Source organism: Crocuta crocuta, unplaced genomic scaffold, assembly GCF_008692635.1.
Source record: "Crocuta crocuta isolate KB4526 unplaced genomic scaffold, BGI_CrCroc_1.0 scaffold561, whole genome shotgun sequence".
Lineage (NCBI taxonomy): Eukaryota > Metazoa > Chordata > Mammalia > Carnivora > Hyaenidae > Crocuta > Crocuta crocuta.
Window position 1 is genome coordinate 1,817,051 of NW_027530529.1, and position 19,671 is coordinate 1,836,721.

General features: G+C 46.6%; 1 protein-coding gene and 1 non-coding gene across 2 annotated transcripts in view; one reads left to right on the plus strand and one right to left on the minus strand.

The window, feature by feature from the left end:
* The window catches only part of TENM4 (teneurin transmembrane protein 4), a 380,776-nt gene that overhangs the window by 186,747 nt on the left and 174,358 nt on the right, over nt 1-19,671 (minus strand). Inside the window, exon 6 of the mRNA XM_077767572.1 lies at nt 4,510-4,680. Within this exon, the coding sequence (XP_077623698.1) occupies nt 4,510-4,680 (171 nt within the window). The remainder of the gene's footprint in view (nt 1-4,509; nt 4,681-19,671) is intronic.
* Nucleotides 3,010-3,120, plus strand: LOC144234299 (U6 spliceosomal RNA). The gene has a single exon (XR_013335917.1). It is a non-coding gene; the product is annotated as a U6 spliceosomal RNA (small nuclear RNA).

Sequence of the window (19,671 nt, forward strand, 5' to 3'; positions counted from 1 at the left end):
GCTGCCCTCCCCCACTTCACGTTCATTGGTTCAGTTAATTCTCAACTGTTAAGATGTAACTACTGAATGCTTAAGAAACCATTCGAAGATAAAGCCATTTGGGGTTCTCTTTATTTGTTAGAATATGGCTTCTTAAAGCATTAAAGTGCTAACTGGTTAATTAAAACTCTTCCAAGACGCTCTCAATAGTCTCACTCAAGGGTCAATGGCAGAGTGCACTGACCCTCTTCAAGAGCAAGAGTCCAACTTGACTCACAGTCTCAACAACCCAACCATCAAGGCTGAGCCAGGTAGATCCAAGGCCCCCTGAGTGTCATGGGGCACAAAAAATTGTCAATTTTTATAAAGTAGGAAAGCACAAACAGGACCCAGGGTTAAAGGGCAACAATTGGGGTCTGAAGGCATTTATTAAGAGGACACTACATAATCAGTGGGGGGCCCCGGAGACTTAACAAAACAATACCAAGCCCGGAGGCTTAACTAACAATTAGGAATCTCCAACAGCATGATCATGTTTCACAAGGCAAATTTTACTGACAACAGTCCTGTTCTCTGTAAAGATACACAGATTCAGCCTTCCTCTAGCAATGCTGTACAAATATACAATCATGTCTATTAAAGAAATTTCTCAGCAATTTACTGAAATGATTGGATAGGTTGGTCAAACAAGGGAGATTTGGAAGAAGTGAAATTCCATGCCATTCCCAGTCACAGCCCTCACTTTCTTGAACTAACATCCATCTACATAGGTTCTACATTCCTAATCAACTAACACTCTCCCCTTCCCTCCACCTTTCTGGTTCTTTTCAATGCAATAACTTGCACAAAGAGTCCTTTAGTTTCCTTAGCAACTGTTGGAAATTTATTTGGTTATCAAAATAAGCTGTTCCATTTTGGAGAGCCCAGCTGAGGCTGCGTGCAGCAATTTGCATGGTTTAAACCGATGGGCAATTTTTATTTCATTGCAGAAAGAAGAAAAATGCTATCCCTAAGCCCACCAATTCAACTATCAGAAATTTTTGTTTATTCAATGCTTCCCCCCTCCTTTTCTGTTAACACGTAAGTTCTTGTGGCTTTTCTTTGAAAAGCTGCCATATTTGGTTTCTGTCCCATGACACGCTGAAATGGTAACAGCACTTTGAGAACACAGTGTAAATTGCAGTTTGAGGTTATTCTCAAAGACATGATGAACATTTAAAATATTGGGCTCATTACATATTTAATGTGCATAATTAAAAAATATATACAGCATTTTACAATATGAAAAAACGCCCCAGTTATTTGTAGGGGCTTTAAGGGAAAATATTATACAGTCTGGATTTCTGGTTTTCTAATAACTGACATGGAATGGCTTGGGATTTGCATAGATGAGAAGAAAGGAAGTGACATTTGTTGAGTGCCTCTTCACCACCAGTCTGAAAAGATACAGATATTATCATCCTTGTTCTTACAGATGAAGAAACTAAGGCCCAAAAAGATGGAGTAATTGGCATGAGTTAACAAAGCCAATAAATTTGAGAGCCAGGATTCAAGCCCCGGACTGTCCGGCTCCAAGGCTCATTTATCTTCTTCCCATCATACCACATTGTTTCTCCCATCTCTGGAAACAAGGGCTCTCATCTTAATTCTGTAATCAGCTCTCCTCTCCAATATTCTCAGAAGGGATAGGAAATATGCACTCACATCAGTGTTAAAGACTTTTCCCCTTGAGCTATGTCTAAGGAAGTAGATTTTGTAACATTACAATTAAAAACATAAACTGTGTAGACATTGGTTTGACCAGGGCAAGAGAAATTAAGAACCGTGTGGTCTCACATAAACTGTAGGAAGCTTTGTCCTCCGTTTCTCCAGTCTGATGTATTTTGTGTCACAGTAATTGCTTTTGATGCTGACCACTTTCCAGCACAGCACTGCATTTTAGGGGTTTGTAAACAGGGTTTCCATTTGCATTAGTAATGACAGATAATCCCTTTAAGCGAAAATACTCCAATTAAAGTAAACCAATAAGCTGGTGCAATTTTATTTTGTCCCTTATCTGCACCTCCTGCTCCTTGCGTAAAACAAAACAAAACCTAAAAACCCCACAAACTAATTTCATTAGAATGGGAGATTTCAGATAGATCCAACTCCTGTTTCAAGAATGTCTGATAGAGATCATGCAGGGAAGAAAATACATTTTGCTAAATGAGACCTCTTCCAATGCCTTGAGGGTTCAACGTATCTTAAATCTGCATTTGTACATGCTGATCTAAAGAGGGTCCACATGTATGGTATTTACGTAGGGCATGTGACACTGTAAACTGACAAGGGAATCACAAGCTGACAGGCAGTACCATGGACAGGGCTGACCTGGAAAAAAAATTCTGAAGAACCATCTGGTTAGTCTGATGATTCTATTACCAATTTCATATGTAGGACTTGTGAATTAAATTGGACCTTGGAGCTAATTTAGCTCAATAACCTCCTTTTAGAGAGGAGGAGAATGAAGCTCAGGAAGTCCTTTTTTTTCTTTGAAAGCATGTTCCTTTTTTTTAAGTTTATTTATTTTTGAGAGAGAGAGAGGAACAGAGAGCGAGAGAAGGAATGAGTGGGGGAGGGATAGAGGGAGAGGAAGACATAATCTGAAGCAGGTTCTAGGCTCTGAGCTGTCAGCACAGAGCTCAACATGGGGCTTGAACTCATGAGCTGCGAGATCATGACCTAAGCTGAAGTCAGACCCTTAACCAACCAGGCACCCAGCTCAGAAAGTCTTTCAAGGGATTTGCTTAAGGTCAATTCAAGGGGCAGCAACTGGGCTAGAAGTCAGGGGTCTTGATTCCTAACTCAGAGCTCTTCCCGTGGCCCTATCCACGCTTTCTCCATAACCTTACTAAAGGGCGAAGAAAGTGTAAATTAATTAAATGTTTTAAGTCTTAACATCTTTGTAAAGGAGAAGACTGGCATTGTCCCTAGAAAAAGGAGGCAGAGGTTCTGATTTGGCTCTGTGGAAATGCTCCCATTCTTACTTCCCTTAAAGATGACCATGGGTCAAGAGTTGATTTTGTTAGAGCAATACAGAGAATATTAGCATAGTTCCTGTGCAAGAATTACATGGAAATTTATGAAGCATTTCATATTTAAAAAACAAAAAGAAAGAGTTGGGAGTGCCTGGGTGGCTTCGTTGGTTAAGCCTCTGACTCTTGATTTCAGCTCAGGTAATGACTTCACAGTTTCTGAATTCGAGCTCTGTGTCAGGCTCTGTGCTGAGAGTGTGGAGTCTCCTTGGGATTCTCTCTCTTCCTTTCTCTCTGCCCCTCCTCCACTTGTGTTCTGTCTCTCAAATAAGCATTTTTAAAAATAGAATTGATTTTGGTCTTCAGGATCATTCAAAGGTCCTGAGTAGCTACTTCAACCAAGCATATGGTACCCTGTTAACCTATCGCTTCTTGGCCTTTTGGCTAAGATCAAGAGTGGTACCCTGTTAACCAAATGGATTCCTAGAAGTGCTATGACCTTGAATCCTTGGATATATATGACCTATATCCTTGAGTGCTATGACCCAAAAGTTATCTGAGATGATAGGAAAGAAGATACAAACAATAAAGGTTGGAGGCAGATATGACCACTTTGCTAACAGCTGAGACCAAGCAGGGCACAGCACCACTTCCACCACTGATAGAAAAATATCTGTGTCCCATTGTACAGTGGGATTTCTCAACAACGACATCTCCTTCAGGGTCTCGTAACCATGCAGTGAGTCAGGTAGGACAATTTATAGAGACAGTAAGAGCTCTGGAGTCATCTGGACCTGGGCTCATACACCAAGCTCCATTATTTACTGGCTGAGCAACCTCTGGCCAAGTCACTAAATTAATGTGACCCAGAGGTTTTATATCTAAAATGGGTCAAAAGAATTATACTTACCTCACAGGATCTCTGTGAGGATTAAAAGTGTGAAATGCTCTTGACAAAAACCTTTGAAACAAACTGCACAAACACTAATGATTACTGTTACTGAGGATAAGACTGGTGTTGAGGACAATTAAGTGATTTGCTTAAGATCACCTCGTTAGTCAATGTTAGAATACCTCAACTGGTGTTTCCGTTAGACCACAATACTCCAAGGGTATTTCAATCACAGCATACCATCTACCCACTTCACCACACCCCACCCCACTCCTGGAGATGCCTGCTGGCCCCATGAGGTTGCCCCATAAGGGCTCATCCTGATCCCACACAATCAAAGACAGCCAACCCAGGAGTGTGAAAGCCCAGAACACTTCCCTTGAAGCATGAGATGGGATGCCGCTGAGCACCTTTAGAGCTGCCCAAGCCCCTCTATGAGCTCACAGTGGCAAGGAACTGAGATGAAGACACAGGTGGGCTGGCAGCCGGCGTGGAGTGCAGAGAGATGGAGGAAGTGCCAGAGCATGGAGCTGTGAGTCAGGCACATGGCGCGCATAATGAAGGTCTCTTCGGTTCAAAGGCAGACACAGAGGACTCACGACATGAACAACACAGCAACCCTACCTTCTGTGGCTCCTTTGCCTTTCCTGTCAGGGATCTCTAACCCAGTGCCCCCTGATGGATACAGGGAGACGTCCGTTGGCACAGGCCAACTGCTGGCTGTGTCCTCCGTGATTTCATACATCTGCCCCTCCATCGGCTGCAGGTGCCAGTTTAGGCCAAACAGGTGCATGGCTGTGGTGAGCAATGAGAAAAGTCATCGTTTTCTGCTGGAGGTGGAAATGGAACTCCCGAGCCATAGGGGAGGGCAGGCGGGGTGGGGAACTCAGGAGTTCAGTTCAGCTCAGTTCAACAAAGAGCCCCCCATGAGAGCTTTGCAGTGCCAAGCCCTACGTGGGGGACTGGGGCATAGAGATGCTCAAGGCCTGGACCCTGCCCCTAAGGGCTCACAGTCTGGTGGGACAGGGAGAGGGGTAGGGATGGGGGCGTTTCAGGAAGTCTTGGCCTTCTGCTTCAAAAGATAAATAACCAAGGGGGGAATTTTGCAATCTGTAGCACAAAGGTTTAATTTCCTTAATATAAAAGTAACTGCTACAAATCATAAGCAAAATCCAACAGCTCATCAGGAAAACAGGCATATGATATGAACTATGAGCAGAGAGCTTACAAAATAAGAAATACAATTGGTTCTCAATCATATGAAAAGACTCTCGACATCACTCATCATAGGAGAAATGTAAGTTAAACTTTGAAATACTATTTTTCACATAGGCTTTGGCAAAGATAAAAAAGAGTAAAATTATACAGTATTGACAGAGAAGAGGAAATAAACACTCTCATACTTTGTTGGTATGAGCATAAGTTGGTACAAACCCTATGAAGGACAATTTGACAAAAGCTATCAAATTTATAATAAACATACCACTTATCCTGGGATTTAGAGGGTCCCAGGTTTCTAGAAAATTCTAGAAATTTTACCTCCAGATATTTTCACATACATACTAAACCATGTACATACAAGGTTATTCACTGCAGCAGTGTTTGTAGTAGCAAAATATTACAAACCGCTTCATGAATAAGCATGATAGGCTAGATAAGTTACCTTCATACAATATATTATGTGACCATAAAAAAGTACATTGGAAGCTCTTTGTATTTTTCTGAAAAGAAAACTGTAACATGCAGAATGGTGTGTCTGATATACTGCCTTTGGGGAAAAAAATGCTGCATCTGTTTAGAATATTCCTGAAGGATATGAAAGACATTGGTAACAGTAGATGCATCCAATGATGGAAAGAGACGCTAAGGGTCAGGGATAGGAGAGAGATTTGCTTCTAAATGTATGTCTGCTGTACTTTTTGATTTTGTAGCAGGTACATGTATTTCTGTTTTAAAAATATTTCTTCCAAGGTAGCAACTGCTAAATAGTCTTGGGCAACAATCTAGAAGAAACCATGAGACGCCAAAGAATGGACACTGTCCCCTAACATACACAATGCTTGAAAAGGCGAGGAAGCTTGTTTCCTGAGTTTGTAATCTAGTACAAAATGTCTGCTTAAATCCCATCTTAAGATTCAAGACTTGTCAGTGGTCCCTACTTACCTCCTCTGAAATGCCTGCCCTGATTCCCCAGAGAGTTAAGAACTTTAGTCTCTAACTCCCGCAGCATCCTGTCTGCACCGTCACTCCTCTGTTGCACTGATGAACATTTTCTAGAAGCTTACTCTATACCGGGACCTAGGGCTGACTCTGGAGAGCCAGGATGTAATCAGACAGCCCTTACTTCCATGAGCTCACAGTCAAGCACAGAAGATGAACAAGGGACAGAGTCTACTCAGAAGGACTAGAAGGCCCAGAGGAGGGTGACTGGCACACTAAGAGGGCCAGAGGAACCCAGGGAAGGATCTATGGAGATGTGAAGGCCCACAGTAATTATGTTTATTGAGGACTGACTGCATGCCAGGAAGCACACTGGGAAATTTGTATATGTTAACAACTAACCCTCAAGGCAGTCCTGCCAGACCCAATTTGCAGATGTGCACGCTAAGGCTCAGAAGGTGATTATAAAGCAGAGTGCCAGGCATGTGCTAAAAGCAGTAAATGCAATTATTTCCTTAATTCTCACAAAAATCCTGAAAGTAGTAATAGCTCTATTTTACAGATGCAGAAACTGAGACACCAAGACATCGATTAACATAAGGAAGGTTAAATGGCTCACAAGCAGCACAGTCTAGACTAGAATCTGCAACTATTCAAGCCCTGAAACCAGATATCACCAGTTGGCTTGAAGTCCAGGCTCCACCCACTCGCCAAGGCTTTCTCGCTAGCTAGCTAGCGAGCTTCACCTCGCAAGGCAGGTGGGCGTTATAAAAACATCCCCTTTCACACATGGAGCAGCCTGGGGGTGGCAACACAGTATCCTGTGGAGAGGACAGAGGGTTATGTTGCTTGGCCCATTTGTGGAAGGGGTCACTGACGGGGCCCCTGAGGGGCTGTGTGGCCGCCTTCAAGACACAAATAACTGTGTAAAGGACAGAAGCACAGCACATCCCTCTGATTTCTAGTGCAAACACAAGCCACCCAGGGAATGCTCACAAGTTTGATCTCATCAGGAGGGGGTGCTCTGTAACAGAAATGGAATCTGACCCTTTGCTCTCTCTGGATACTGTTATGCAGAGGACAGTGTGCTGGACCAGAGATAAGAAAACTGGTTTGGAGTCCTAGCTGCATCTGGGAAATGGAGAGACAATTATTTCAAAGAATTGCTGTATCATATGAGAATATATGGCAAAGTGCTTTGTAAACTGTGCATACGCATGATGGCTGTATTTTGTAACCATTATAGTCGTACTGTTGAGGATAATTATAAAACAGCAGCTAACACTTACTGAGTGTACTTGAGGTCCTGGGCACTAAAGGAGGAGGGACTTTGTGTTGCTTGTGGCTGTGTGTAGTTGTCAATAATGATAGAAGTTAAGGTGTCTGGAAGAAGTGGAAACTGCTGTTTCTAAGGCTGAATTAGCTCCCATTTCTGCTTACTGTCTTACCGTTTTAATCTGTATATTGGCAACTCCAAAGCTAATGGAGAAATCGTCTGAACGGAGGACGACTCAGAGATACGCAGTTAAATGAGCGCTGCTCCTTTCCCCATTAGCATCAATTATCTCATCTAACTGCGCAGAAGTGCTGTCTTGTTAAAGGTCACAAGAATTAAGTAATCCCAGGATGAACAGAACTCTCACAGCTTTGCGAAGAGAAACATTTTTATTGTCAAAGCTTTCTCTTATTTTAACAAGGTACAAAATCAAGCCCGTGCTTTAAAAAAAAATTTACGCTGAGTGGAAAGAAAAGCCAGTGGAAAAAAGCGTTGGAGGTAAAAATAATCACAGGGTCTCATGTCCCAGGGAAGTTAATTAGGGCAGGACAGTCCACGGCTGACCTGACGCTTTGGGAGGCTCACTGGCTGGGCTTCCTCGCGGCCTTGGCCCTGACCGCCTGCTATCACAGTTCTCACACAGCTGTGGGGCTGGCATGTCCCTCTGTTCTTGACAGTTCTGGACCCCACTCAAACCTGGGCTCTCGGAAGACTCAGTCACCCAGAAGCCAGTGGTGGAGGCCTATAGGTGGGGAAGTGCCACCAAGATTAGGCTCTCCACAGTCAGGTGGAAGGTAGTACTGAGAGAGAAGCGGGATGACTGGAGATGGAGGTGTGAAGTTCAACCAGTCATGGTCATTTTACAGCCAAAACAGAAGGGACCCTGACTCTCTGATTCACGGTCTTACAACAGAGTTGTGCTAGCGTTGTGCAATTCCAGACAGTTGTGCACTGTCTGGGCAGTGGTCAATTCTACAGTTCCAGGTTACAGAAGAGGGGAAGAGAGAAGGAACAATTCTCTCCCCACTCCTCTTCTCTCCCTTCCCCTTTTCTGTCCTCTCTCCTCCCCAAAAGATAAAACACAAGCTCAACCACAGACAGTCCAAGGAACACATAACTCAAGAAACCACTCTTTTTCCTTGAAAATAATCAAAATAATAACAGCAACTCAAAACACGGAATCATTTGAGTATGTACCAACATGCTGAATGCTTTATATTATCTAATTTAATTCTCACATAAAGACAGGGTGAAAAATCATTAGTGGAGAATACATACAAGGAAGGTGGAATAACATTTAAGCTATACTGGCATACTCTGATTTTGTGGGAGCGGTGAAAGTAAATTACCCAACACCACCAGTCCCCTTTTCCTGCCCAGCAAGACACAAGAGATGCCTGAGAAAGTGCAACCTATATCCTGACATTTTTAACAAGAATGCCCAATAGCTGTTCTCCCCTGCACCTGGTGGCAGGAGGCAATTAACAAAGTCATTATGCAGGAATCACCAGCCTAAGTGTAGGAGCCAGTAGACATTTGAGGCAAGCTTCAAACTTAGGAGCCAGTGTTCCCAACCCAACTTCCTCTTTTTCATTCTTTTACTGTATTATTTTTTAAATTTTTTAATGTTTATTTATTTTTGAGGTAGAGAGAGAGAGAGAGCGAACACGTGGGGGAGGATCAGAGAGAGACAGACAGACAGACAGACAGAATCTGAAACAGGCTCCAGGCTCCGAGCTGTCAGCACAGAGCTTGATGTAAGCTTGAACTCCTGAACTGTGAGATCATGACCTGAGCTGAAGTCGAACACTTAACCAACTGAACCACACAGGTGCCCCTTTCATTCTTTTACTTTATTATTATTATTTTTAAATTTTTTAATGTTTTATTTATTTTTGAGAGAGAGAGAGAGAGACAGCGTAAGTAGGGGAGGGTCAGAGAGTGAGGCAGACACAGAATCTGAAACAGGCTCCAGGCTCTGAGCTCTGTCAGCACAGAGCCGGACGCGGGGCTCAAATCCATGAACCATGAGATCATGACCTGAGCCGAAGTCAGACGACTAACCGACTGAGTCACCCAGGTGGCCCCATTCTTTTACTTCAAAAGGAAGATAAAATATGGGCAACATAAAGCCACCAGCAAAAAACCCACAAACACCACCACCACTACCACCACCACCATACACACACACACACACACACACACACACACACACACTGGCTACAATTAATGTTTGGGGGGACCAGTGGTGTTACGAACTATTTCTTGGCCAACAGCAACCCATGTTTAAAGCTGTATATGGCAGGAAATGAATGCTACCCAAATGATTTGAAATTAACAGCCATGGAATCATAAACGCTAAGAAATAGAAACAGTCCTCCCAGCCTCCTCTAAGGATGAACCAGACCATTGAAAAAAAAAATAAATTGTAATTCGTCATACTCCCTTTCCTGAAGAATTACTGGTGACCACTCACCACCAATGCACATTTAGGATTATGTAAACTGCACTCTGTGGTCTGTATTTATAACTATTTATGTAAAACTTTCCTCAAGTACACTGAAAGTGACCTAAATAAGAAACCTGATACTGGTTTTCCCTTTAAACTACTCTGTAATTCCATGAAAAGGTGAAAAGGTGCTAAAGAGTTCAGAAGAAGGCTGTGGAAAGGTAGCGGGTTCACAGGATCACCCACACTGAAATGTTAATGATTTCTAAAAGCCAAGAGCTAGGGTGGGGGAAGTTTCTTATTCCCTCAGCTCGGGTCAATCTGATCCCAGGGTTGACATTTTCCAGTCCCCTTTTCCTGCCCAGCAAGACATAAGAGATGGCCGAGAAAGTGCAAGCTACATCCTGACATTTTTAACAAGAATGCCCAATACATGTTCAGACACTGATGCCTCCCCCCACTGCACCTCTCCCCCCTCCCCCCGCCACCTCCTCTGGCACCCAGCCAGCAGGAGGCAATTAACAAAGTCGTTGTGCAGGAATCACCAATATAAGTACAGCAGAGCTTTTCCAGTCACGGTGCATGCTCCCCTTTCTTCCAAAAATCAAATGCACGAACCCACTTGCATCTGTAAATTAGCAGCTCCAGGTAGTGACTAGAGACAGTAATAACCACAAGAAACTGTTGATTCAAGTGGCATTTTTGGTTTCAAAAGGCAGTGTGAACCAACCCGGTTATGTGGCTACCCACTTTACTGTTTTATATTAGCGCTCAGTTTGGTTCTCTTTTGTTTTTAACAAATGTTATCATTTCTGTAAAATATAAGTCATTGCTGTTCTTGGACTATGGTCGTCTAATGGGGAAAACAAAACAAAACAAAACAAAACAAAACAAAACAAACCAGAAAGTCAAAACGACAGCAACGAGAGGACAGAGTTTCATTCCCGAGGTCCCAGTCCTGGTTTTGCTATGAAGCTGTGACATTCACAAGTTCCAAACCCAGGGGTTCCGTACACAGGGATGCAGACAGCAGGGCAAGAGCAGAAAGACTGGAAATAACACAGATGTGTAAGCATGGAACGACTTAGCTGACAGGTACTGGATGGAATGCAGTGCTATCATTATACAAAAATGACTATGACAACCAGCAATGAGGGCAAATGTTGATGATAGAATGCTAAGGAAAAAAAAAAGNAGAGAGCACGAGCGGGGGGGGGGGCAGAGAGAGAGGGAGACACAGAATCTAAGCAGGCTCCAGGCTCTGAGCTGTCAGCACCGAGCCCAACACGGGGCTCAAACCACAGACCACAAGATCATGACCTGAGCTGAAGTCGGAAGCTTAATCGACTAAGCCACCCAGGTGCCCCTGGCTGAACCTTTTCTGAAGAAAGAGGACTCCGCTTGGCCAAGGACCCGCCTCTCACACGAAGCATCACTCCTTCCTTAATGTCGTCAACTGTCCAAGGGAACCCGAGGAAACCATGGGTTTGGTCAATGCCCGGGAGCTACCCAGGGAGAAGGGCGCTGTCGCTGGCTCCGTCTCCACGGCTGGTAGAACTCGTTGAACTCACCGTGGCAGGGCTCTGCGGAGCACCCCTCCCATTTCCTGATTTCCTCTGGCATACCGACCGTGTTAACCGATTTTTTTCCTGTGATCAAAGTCAATTAGGAGGTGGTCCCCACTGTACCTCTAAATGGAGTTTTAATTTGTGTATTTATTATTAGGAGAGGTCTTTTCCCTCTGGAACATTCACTTCAGCAAGAGGAATGAGGGCGGACAGCTTAACGTGGAGCCTGCCACCGGATTTGTAACTTGGGATAATATTTCTTTATAATGAGAAGCGTTTTTGAAAGAGCATTTTAAAATCTCACAGAACAGTGTGTGTGATGTTTCTCTTTCACTCCCCAGAACTTTGCAGGCTCCTTTCCCGTGGGCGGGCCTCTTCCGGCTCTTTGGGGTCACCCACATTTTCCTGCTTTCCTCCTCTTGCCTGCGCACAAAGCAAGGCGCTCAATGCACGTGAGTTCCCTTTTACCTTCTCTGATATACACAGACCTCTGGTTTGGGTCAGCCTTTCAGTTTGGAAGTTGAAGGCAGCCCAGGGTTCCAGGCCAGGGTGATGATGATGGTCAAGTTAGCAAATAGCCACTGTTGCTAACTGAAGGCTCTACTGTGACAAACACTGCAGTGAGCGCTTTATAAACACAGTATCGTTTAATCCACACATAGTCCCACTAGGGAGGTAGTGTTATTACGTTCCTTTGCAAGATGAGGAAACTGAGAATCAAGATGATTCAATAACTGGCCCAAGACTGCATTTAATAAGAGGCAAAGAATAAGCTCGGATATGAATCAAATCCACACTGCCCTGGACCTGTCTTTAACCCCTATGCATACTGCCTTTCCGATTAGATGTAAAATCGCGGAAATGACAAAAATGGAATAAACGGCAAATCTCTTAATCGGGATCAGCCTTGCTGCTTGAATTTTGTTGGCAGTATTTTCCTGAGGACAGAAATTTGACAGAATATCTCTTTAAAATGGACACAATGCTGCAAGAGCACTCTCAATGCTTGTTGAGCGCCGTATCTGACATTCCTCACTTCTCTATGCTCAGGAGTCTTGGTCTGTGTGCTTTCTTCTATCCCTTAAACATACCTGTCCATCCAGCCTCCAGGCTTCTGCAGATACAATGTCTCTCTGTGGAAATGGCCACTGCCTTCCCTATTTAAAAAACTTTCTCCCATCCTTCAAGGTCTACTTCTTCTGTGCGGATTTTCACCACTACGCCCAGCCAAAAATGACCTCTGCTCTCCCCTCGGCAGCCTGGGGCCATTGCCATGATGTCAGCACCTCTCCCACGTACAGTGCCCGGACAGTGTGGGTACATGTGCTCCCTGTCCCTTGTTTGCCGTGCTGTTCACCTATATACTCAGTGAACCAGATCTGTACAGACAGCCAGGCTCCCAGCTCTGACCCTTATTAGCTGTGTATCGCAAATGGGTCACTTAACCACTCTGACCCGCAGTGTTTTCATCTGGAGAAATGGAAACAATACAAAACCATCTCCTGAGTTCCTGTAAGAATTTAATGAAAGTTCTTTATAGATTAGGAAGTGTACTAAAACCATAAGGCATTAGGTCACATTGCTTAAAGGTTAAAGAAAGAGGGGCACCTGGGTGGCTCAGTCAGTTGAGCATTTGACTCTTGATTTCAGCTTGGGCCATGATCTCAAGGTTCATGCTGAGAGTATGGAGCCTATTTGGGATTTTCTCTCTTTCTCTGTCCTTCCCCCACTTGCATGCACACATGCTTTTTCTCAAAATAAATAAAGATAAAAAAAGTTAACGAAAGAAAGAACACCCAAAGTTTCAAGTACAGACTAATGCAAAGATTTGAATGTGAAACACCCAGCACAGCCCCAGACCTAGGCAATCAGATGTATGAACTGTGTTGTAATCGACTTGATGCTCTATAGCAAGTCACATGCCAACAAGTTACAAAAAGAAGAGTTTCCAGTTTTCTGGTAAAGAAAAATGCTACTTCTCCTAAAATTGGCAATTAATCTCGGCCAACTTCCATACCATCTCCCCTCAAATACCACTTTTGCATGTAAGCCCGGGTGGGGTAATGTGTGTGCTCACGTAACCAGAGACATACACACAGGAGCCCAAGGACTAGGTCTTGCTGTAGAATTCCCCAGGTGGCCTGGGGGGTAGAATTTAGGACAATGGGATGAAGTGGAGGCCACGGCAAAATTAATGACCCAGGCATATTTCTTTTGTCCCCCACTGGAGCCTGTGAACAAAATCTAACTCCAGGCTCGAAAGGACAATAAATCTAACTGCCTGCCACACGCCAGCGGGAAGGGCTTCCTCCAAAGTGAAATGTTATACGGGTGACAATCTACTCATGCCAGACAAAGCCTGGAGAACAGCGGAATCAGATAACATGGGGGGCTGAGGCTCAGTAAGCGACACGTACCGAGGTCCCTAATGTCATCTGGGTCTCCTTGTCTCTCCAATCCTGAGGCATGCTGGTACAAATCACAGACCCACTCAATGCCGCGGGAACACAGCAATGCTGGCCCGGTGCGTGGGACAGGACGGGTGGACGTTAATTTTTCTTCTGTAGGAAAGCGAGTTAGCCTCTCTGCTTTGTAAGGTGCTCCCTGCATCCTCTCAGCAGTTCAGGTCAGAGGGACCCCAGCTATGGGAACCCAAGAGCCTAGGTGGGAAGAGGCCAGGGTCTGGGGACAAATCCTGGCTCCTTCTATAACCAGTGATGTGGCTTGGGACAAATGAATGAACCCGCTTGGGCATCATTTTCTTGTCCACAAAATGGAGATAAAAGGAGAAGGGTACTAGCACACGGCTAGCACCTGACAAATACTTGTTGGATAAGACAGACCATGAGAAGATTCAATGAGAAAATGCAGGCAACACTGAGAACATGCCTGGCACATGGTAAAGGTACATCACGCTAGGTTGCAGGAGGGGAGCGGGGAGCAGGGGCAGAGGAAAGCGGCGGCCAGGGTGGCAAAGGCCCCATGTTTGGCTCCGAGCTCCAGGGATGCAGCCCCGCAGGAGATGAGGACGTCGGAGCGGGGCTCTGAGAGGCAGCACACTCTGTGTAAGGAACATGGGCCTGGGGATGGGAAAATCTGGCTTCTAGGTCCAGCTCTCTCACCAGTTGTTCCAGCTAAACAAGTTACTTAACTGCAGCCTGCCTCATTTTCCCCATCTGGGGCTTGTAGGCCCAGGAAATACAGTTAAGAATTCTACACGGTGGTGCAGTCTGCTGGCGAGGATCGATGGGTCTGAAAGCCTCACGGGAAGGCAAGTATTTGCTACGCAGTTGTCCCGTGCAGCATGTCTCCTAAGGGGGAAGGCGGCTGGCATCCTGAAGTCCTTGTGTGTTCTGCGCTTCCACATTCCAGAGCCTTGGCTAAGACAGACCAATGCCTGCAGGTGGCTCGAATGCACCAACGGACATTTTAACACACGGTCTTCTGATACAGGTGCCCCAAACAGCCAACATTTCTGTCTCCCATCCTCTGCCTTTGTTTAGGCTGTTCCATCTTCCAGAAAGCCATTCATAGCTTCTCTTTCAATATCATACTTGATTTACAAGGCTCAGTGCCTTGGGGAAATTTTATCTGATCTTCTTGCTTAGAATGAATTGCTCTTTCCTTCGGGCTCCCACAGGGACAAGGCTCAAACTCCAGGAACACGGTTTTATCATCTGTCTAGTAGGCCATCAGCTCCTTACACATCTGGCTCACCACGAAACCCAGGATGACTAAAGGTGGTGATGCCAGCTTATCTGGCTTCATCTGTCCCTTGTAGCCGGGACACAACCCTGCAGACAGGCTCAGTGGATGCTCCCTGCCTTTTCAAACCTGGGTTTGGGGAAGCGCCCTCTTCTTAATCTCATATAACCTGAAACCCCTGCATTCTGGGATGGCCTTGGTGGCTGAATCTGAGGATTTAAAACCTCTGGGTGATCCTTCTGCCCAGAAGGGGGAGAACGGCATTAGCTGAGCAGCCACCATGGGCTACCCGTGGCCTGGACCCTTCACAGGGGGTCTCTTGCTTGATGCTCAGAACACCGCTTAGATATTACCTGACTATTTACCAAGGAGGAAATCAAGACTCTGAGGGATGAAAAACTTGTGGGCTGGGCTGGAATACAGGCCTCACTAGGTTTGGAGTCTCTGCTCCTGCTACTGTGTTCCTGTCTTTACAAAAATGAAACCATTTAGTTATGATTTCCTTGTTTTACTGATAGGAGAAAGGAAAAGACACTGCTTCTTACAGCCATGTCTTCTGCCTCTCTCCGTTTCCCCTGCGACAAAGAGCTGCTTCTCTGCTCCCTCACGGGGTCCTGAGCCTGTGGCCCCACACATCCAGCCCAGATTGCACCCCCTCCTCTCCACGAGCCAGGTAACTGCAGCAGCACAAAACCAGCCATCAGGGAGCCCCTTCTCGCTCTCTCTCTGTACCTATGGGCAATTAAATTCTGTTATTTCACAGTAATTAGTCTAGATGAAAAACAAGGGTGTGGGGAACAAATCCTTTCCAAGGATGCGAAAAATCTGTAAAATCGACTCCTTTTCCACAAAGTTGCAAGGAGCACCCTGGGGGCCAGGGTTGGGGCTACTTCCTGACCATCCATGGACACATTGCCCCATCAGGGGTCCTGAAACTGCTACGGGGCACGGGCCTCGAGCCCCAGGAGAGCATGTGATCTCTGCAGGTGCCGCTGTTGTTAGGCAGTGTGAATATACCAGCAAACTCAGGTCTTTTCCTTTTTGGGACATTCCCAAACTCAAGACTGGTTGGCCCCCAAATTCAACAGGTCTTGTTTGCCAGGGGGAGGGAAGACAGATTCCATTTGCCAGGAAGAGCTAGGAGCCCGGTTGTTACAGCATGTCTCCATCAGCCTACCGTCTACATTCCCACTGAGGAAACCGAGGCTCAGAGAGAGTGAGGTTCGTGCTCAACTCACACAGACACAAGGAGCAGATGAGGGCCCGGGCCCAGAGCACATCTCACACCCATTATGCTTCTACAGCTGCCTCTGGCTCCCCACTCAGCTTCTGGTAACCATTTTCTACTCTGCCATGGATCTCACTGCCTCCAGACCTTCCCTCTCTGTTCCCTGGATGAACATAAGCCTCTTCCCCCTTTCCTATCCTCCTCCATGTCCTGCAGCAGCCGTTAAGTTCTGGTCTAGGCACCTTCCCCTGCTTTCTCTTCTTCAACAGACCTTTGCTGAACACATGCTACCTCATGCTGACCTTGCGCAAGAAACTAACGATGGCCCTGAGCAGGATGGAGGTAGTTTCTGCCCTCGTGGTGCTGATGATCCAACAGTGGGGACAGGCATCAGCTGATCCATGACACAATGAGCAGCTACAGCTATGGAGAGCATCATGCGCAGTGTCAGAGCATATACCCAGGTCCTGGGGTCAGGAGGTACACTGAGCAAGGGACGTGGCAGGCCAGCCTTTGTAAACAAATGGACTGGGAGAAAGGGGTGGAAATCCCTCCAGGAATGAAGACCCTGTAGCTTCTCCGGGTCTCAGAGTCACATGTAACCTCCCCTGCCCCCACCCACTGAAGCGGCTGGCCCAGGCCAAGGTCACACACAAAGCCCCACCCTGGTGGGACTGCGGGGAAACTGGGCACCTGGCTGGGTAACCTGGAATTCAGTTCAGTCCTACCCTTCCGAGGAGCCCCTGGCAGTGACTAACACGAGCTTCAAACTGCACACCTTGTGACCCAGAAATCCTGTTTTCAGAACATGCCCTCTCCCAAGTAACTAAAGGAAGAAAACGCTAAGCAGGAGTCACAAAGATGTTCACAGAAGCGCTATTTATAAGAGTGAACAGCTGGAGACGGCAGGAACATACGGATATGAAAATGGCACAAATATGACAGAGCTTCCTGACTTGACAAGAACTGTGTCCACAGTTATAAGCAGGTGCAGGAGACGATGGTCCCTGAAAATGGCACAAACATATAAACCCGTATGCATTCATGCCAACAGCATGACGTTCCCGCTGGGAGGCCCTACTTGGACATCTTACAGTTGGATTCTGAATCTAGCAAGTCAATCGCCTCTTTATTACACTTCTGAAAAACCTAAAACCACCAAACAGAACAGGTGAGTGCCTGCCAGGGGCTGTGAATGAGGGGAGCACTGGGTAGAAAAGGACATAAGGGAGCTGTGTGGGGTGATGGAAGTGGGCCATGTTCTGACGGTGGTGGTGGTGGTGGTGATGCAACTCCATCCGTCGGTCAGAACTCCGAGAATGGTACGCCTAAAACGTTCAGTGTGTATACTGTGTCTCAGGAGACCTGATTTTCAACACAAGTGGGCAGGGCCTAGTGGCTGGGTGGGAGCCACGTGAAGGGAGAGGTGCCTGAGTAAGGTTTGGATCTCGATACTATGGGTCCCCAGGAGGAGAGCCAGAGCCCTGAGCACTTCCCTAGGGAAGGGGAATCAGAGATGGGATGAGACTGAGGTTCGCTACTCACCTTCCGGCCCTGCTCTCCCCTTCTCCACCCTGCTCTGTGCCTGGAAGGCTGACCCACGGGGTCTGGATCAACGGGCTTCCTTGGGCCCTGCTGGCCGGTTCTGCCCGCGGGAGGAGCTGCCGGGGGAGGTGGGGGCGGGNGGTGAAGCTTGCTGAATGCCTTAATCATTTCGGCTCGTCTCTTGTTTGCTTGCCTTGTCCTGTGTTACAGACGGGAAGGCATCTTAAGGAGATGAAGTCCTTGCCCACGTGGTAGAGCAAGGGATGCAGAAGGACAATGGACAATACAAACTAGGCCCGCTGGGCACCCACCCTCGCTCCTCTGGTTCCTGACACAAGAAGTCTGTTCCACACAGGTCACAGTCTTGTTAGAAAAGCCTCCTCCTGCTGAACCCAAATTGGCCTACCCATCATTTTCACCCCGCGGGCCCAGTTCTGGCCTCGGCAGCACCATAGAGCAGGTGGGCCTCTCCTCCGCACGGTGGCGTTTCAGACAACGGCAGACAGCCCCGCCAGGCTCCTTAAGTCCTCCTTTTGGGGGGCTTGAGGATATCTGTCTGGGGTCAGTTATGAAGAGAACAATCTATATATATCTTGTTATTAGCCATTCCCACTGAGCAGCATGAAGGACTCAATCTTGGAGAGAAAAGCTTTGATACAGGATCCTGTATCTTTATCACTTTTTCTTCCCCCTAAAAGATCAAGTTCAATCATCTCCATTCCCCATTCTTTGGGCTATAAAGGTAAATCTATCCAAAAGGCCTGATGTGAGGTTGAAGAGAAAGGAGAGGAAATAAGCCTGACTGTTCACTAATAACACCCGGGCCCAAAGGGCAAAAGGCCTGTGCTTATGAAGCAAATGCTACCAGAGACGCGGATGCTGTGTGAGCTGAACCAGATGGGGAAACCTAAGGGAGGGAGGGGGTACAATCACCTTGGCTTCCATGTATAACCTGGTGTCTACTCATTTCATGGACGCGTCACCCACACTCGAGCCCCAAGACATACAGTGCATGTCTCTGCCACCATGCTTTTTGCCTATATCGTCCTTCCATCCAAAATACCCTCCACAGGTCTTACCATCCTGCAAGGTCATTTATCCAACCAAGTCTCACTGAGCACAGCTCCCTTGTGCCCCACTGTGTGCTAGGTACTGAGCGTGCAGCAGAGAACGGGTGTTAGGAGAGGGGACAGTCAGCAACCGTGCCCCCTAAAGAGAAGGGATGCCTCATGACCCCCCCAACTGGAGTGCGCCAGCTCGCCTGAAGTCGGGGTTGTGTGGTGGAATGTCAGACACGGCGAGAGAGCCTGCACCTGTCCGCACAAGTCACACTCAGTGCCCAGCCCGCCTCCATCGGCACTGCCCAGATAACCTCGAGAGCCGGGCGACCCAAGCGCTACTGGACCAACGACTGCGCTGTCCCAGCAAGCAGGCACTCGGACAGCTGCCTTTTGTGAAGCGGCAATGAAACTGAGCAGTGTTCTCACTGAAACTATCACCACTTCAAGCAAGAGCTCTGATTTGTCCCCCCAATCCACGTCAGCTGCTAGTGGAAGGGAAAATGCGACCTACTTAAAAAAAAATAGAGAGAAATAAATAAATAAAAAGAAAACCTCAGTGATGAGCGTGTTGTCGTGGCAGCTGTGCAGAGGCCGCCATCCTCCTTCCAAAACCCGGGGAGCACGTGATGGGATCATCTACTGCCTGGGTTGAGGTAACTGGGCTCCAAGGAAGGCTGCCAGCAGTGTCCCAGCAAGGGAGCCCTCCTCTTCCACGTGCCCTGTGTTTTCAGCATCCTCTCTCCTGAGGGCATACTATTATTCTCTCCACTGTGCAGATGAGGAAACCAAGACTC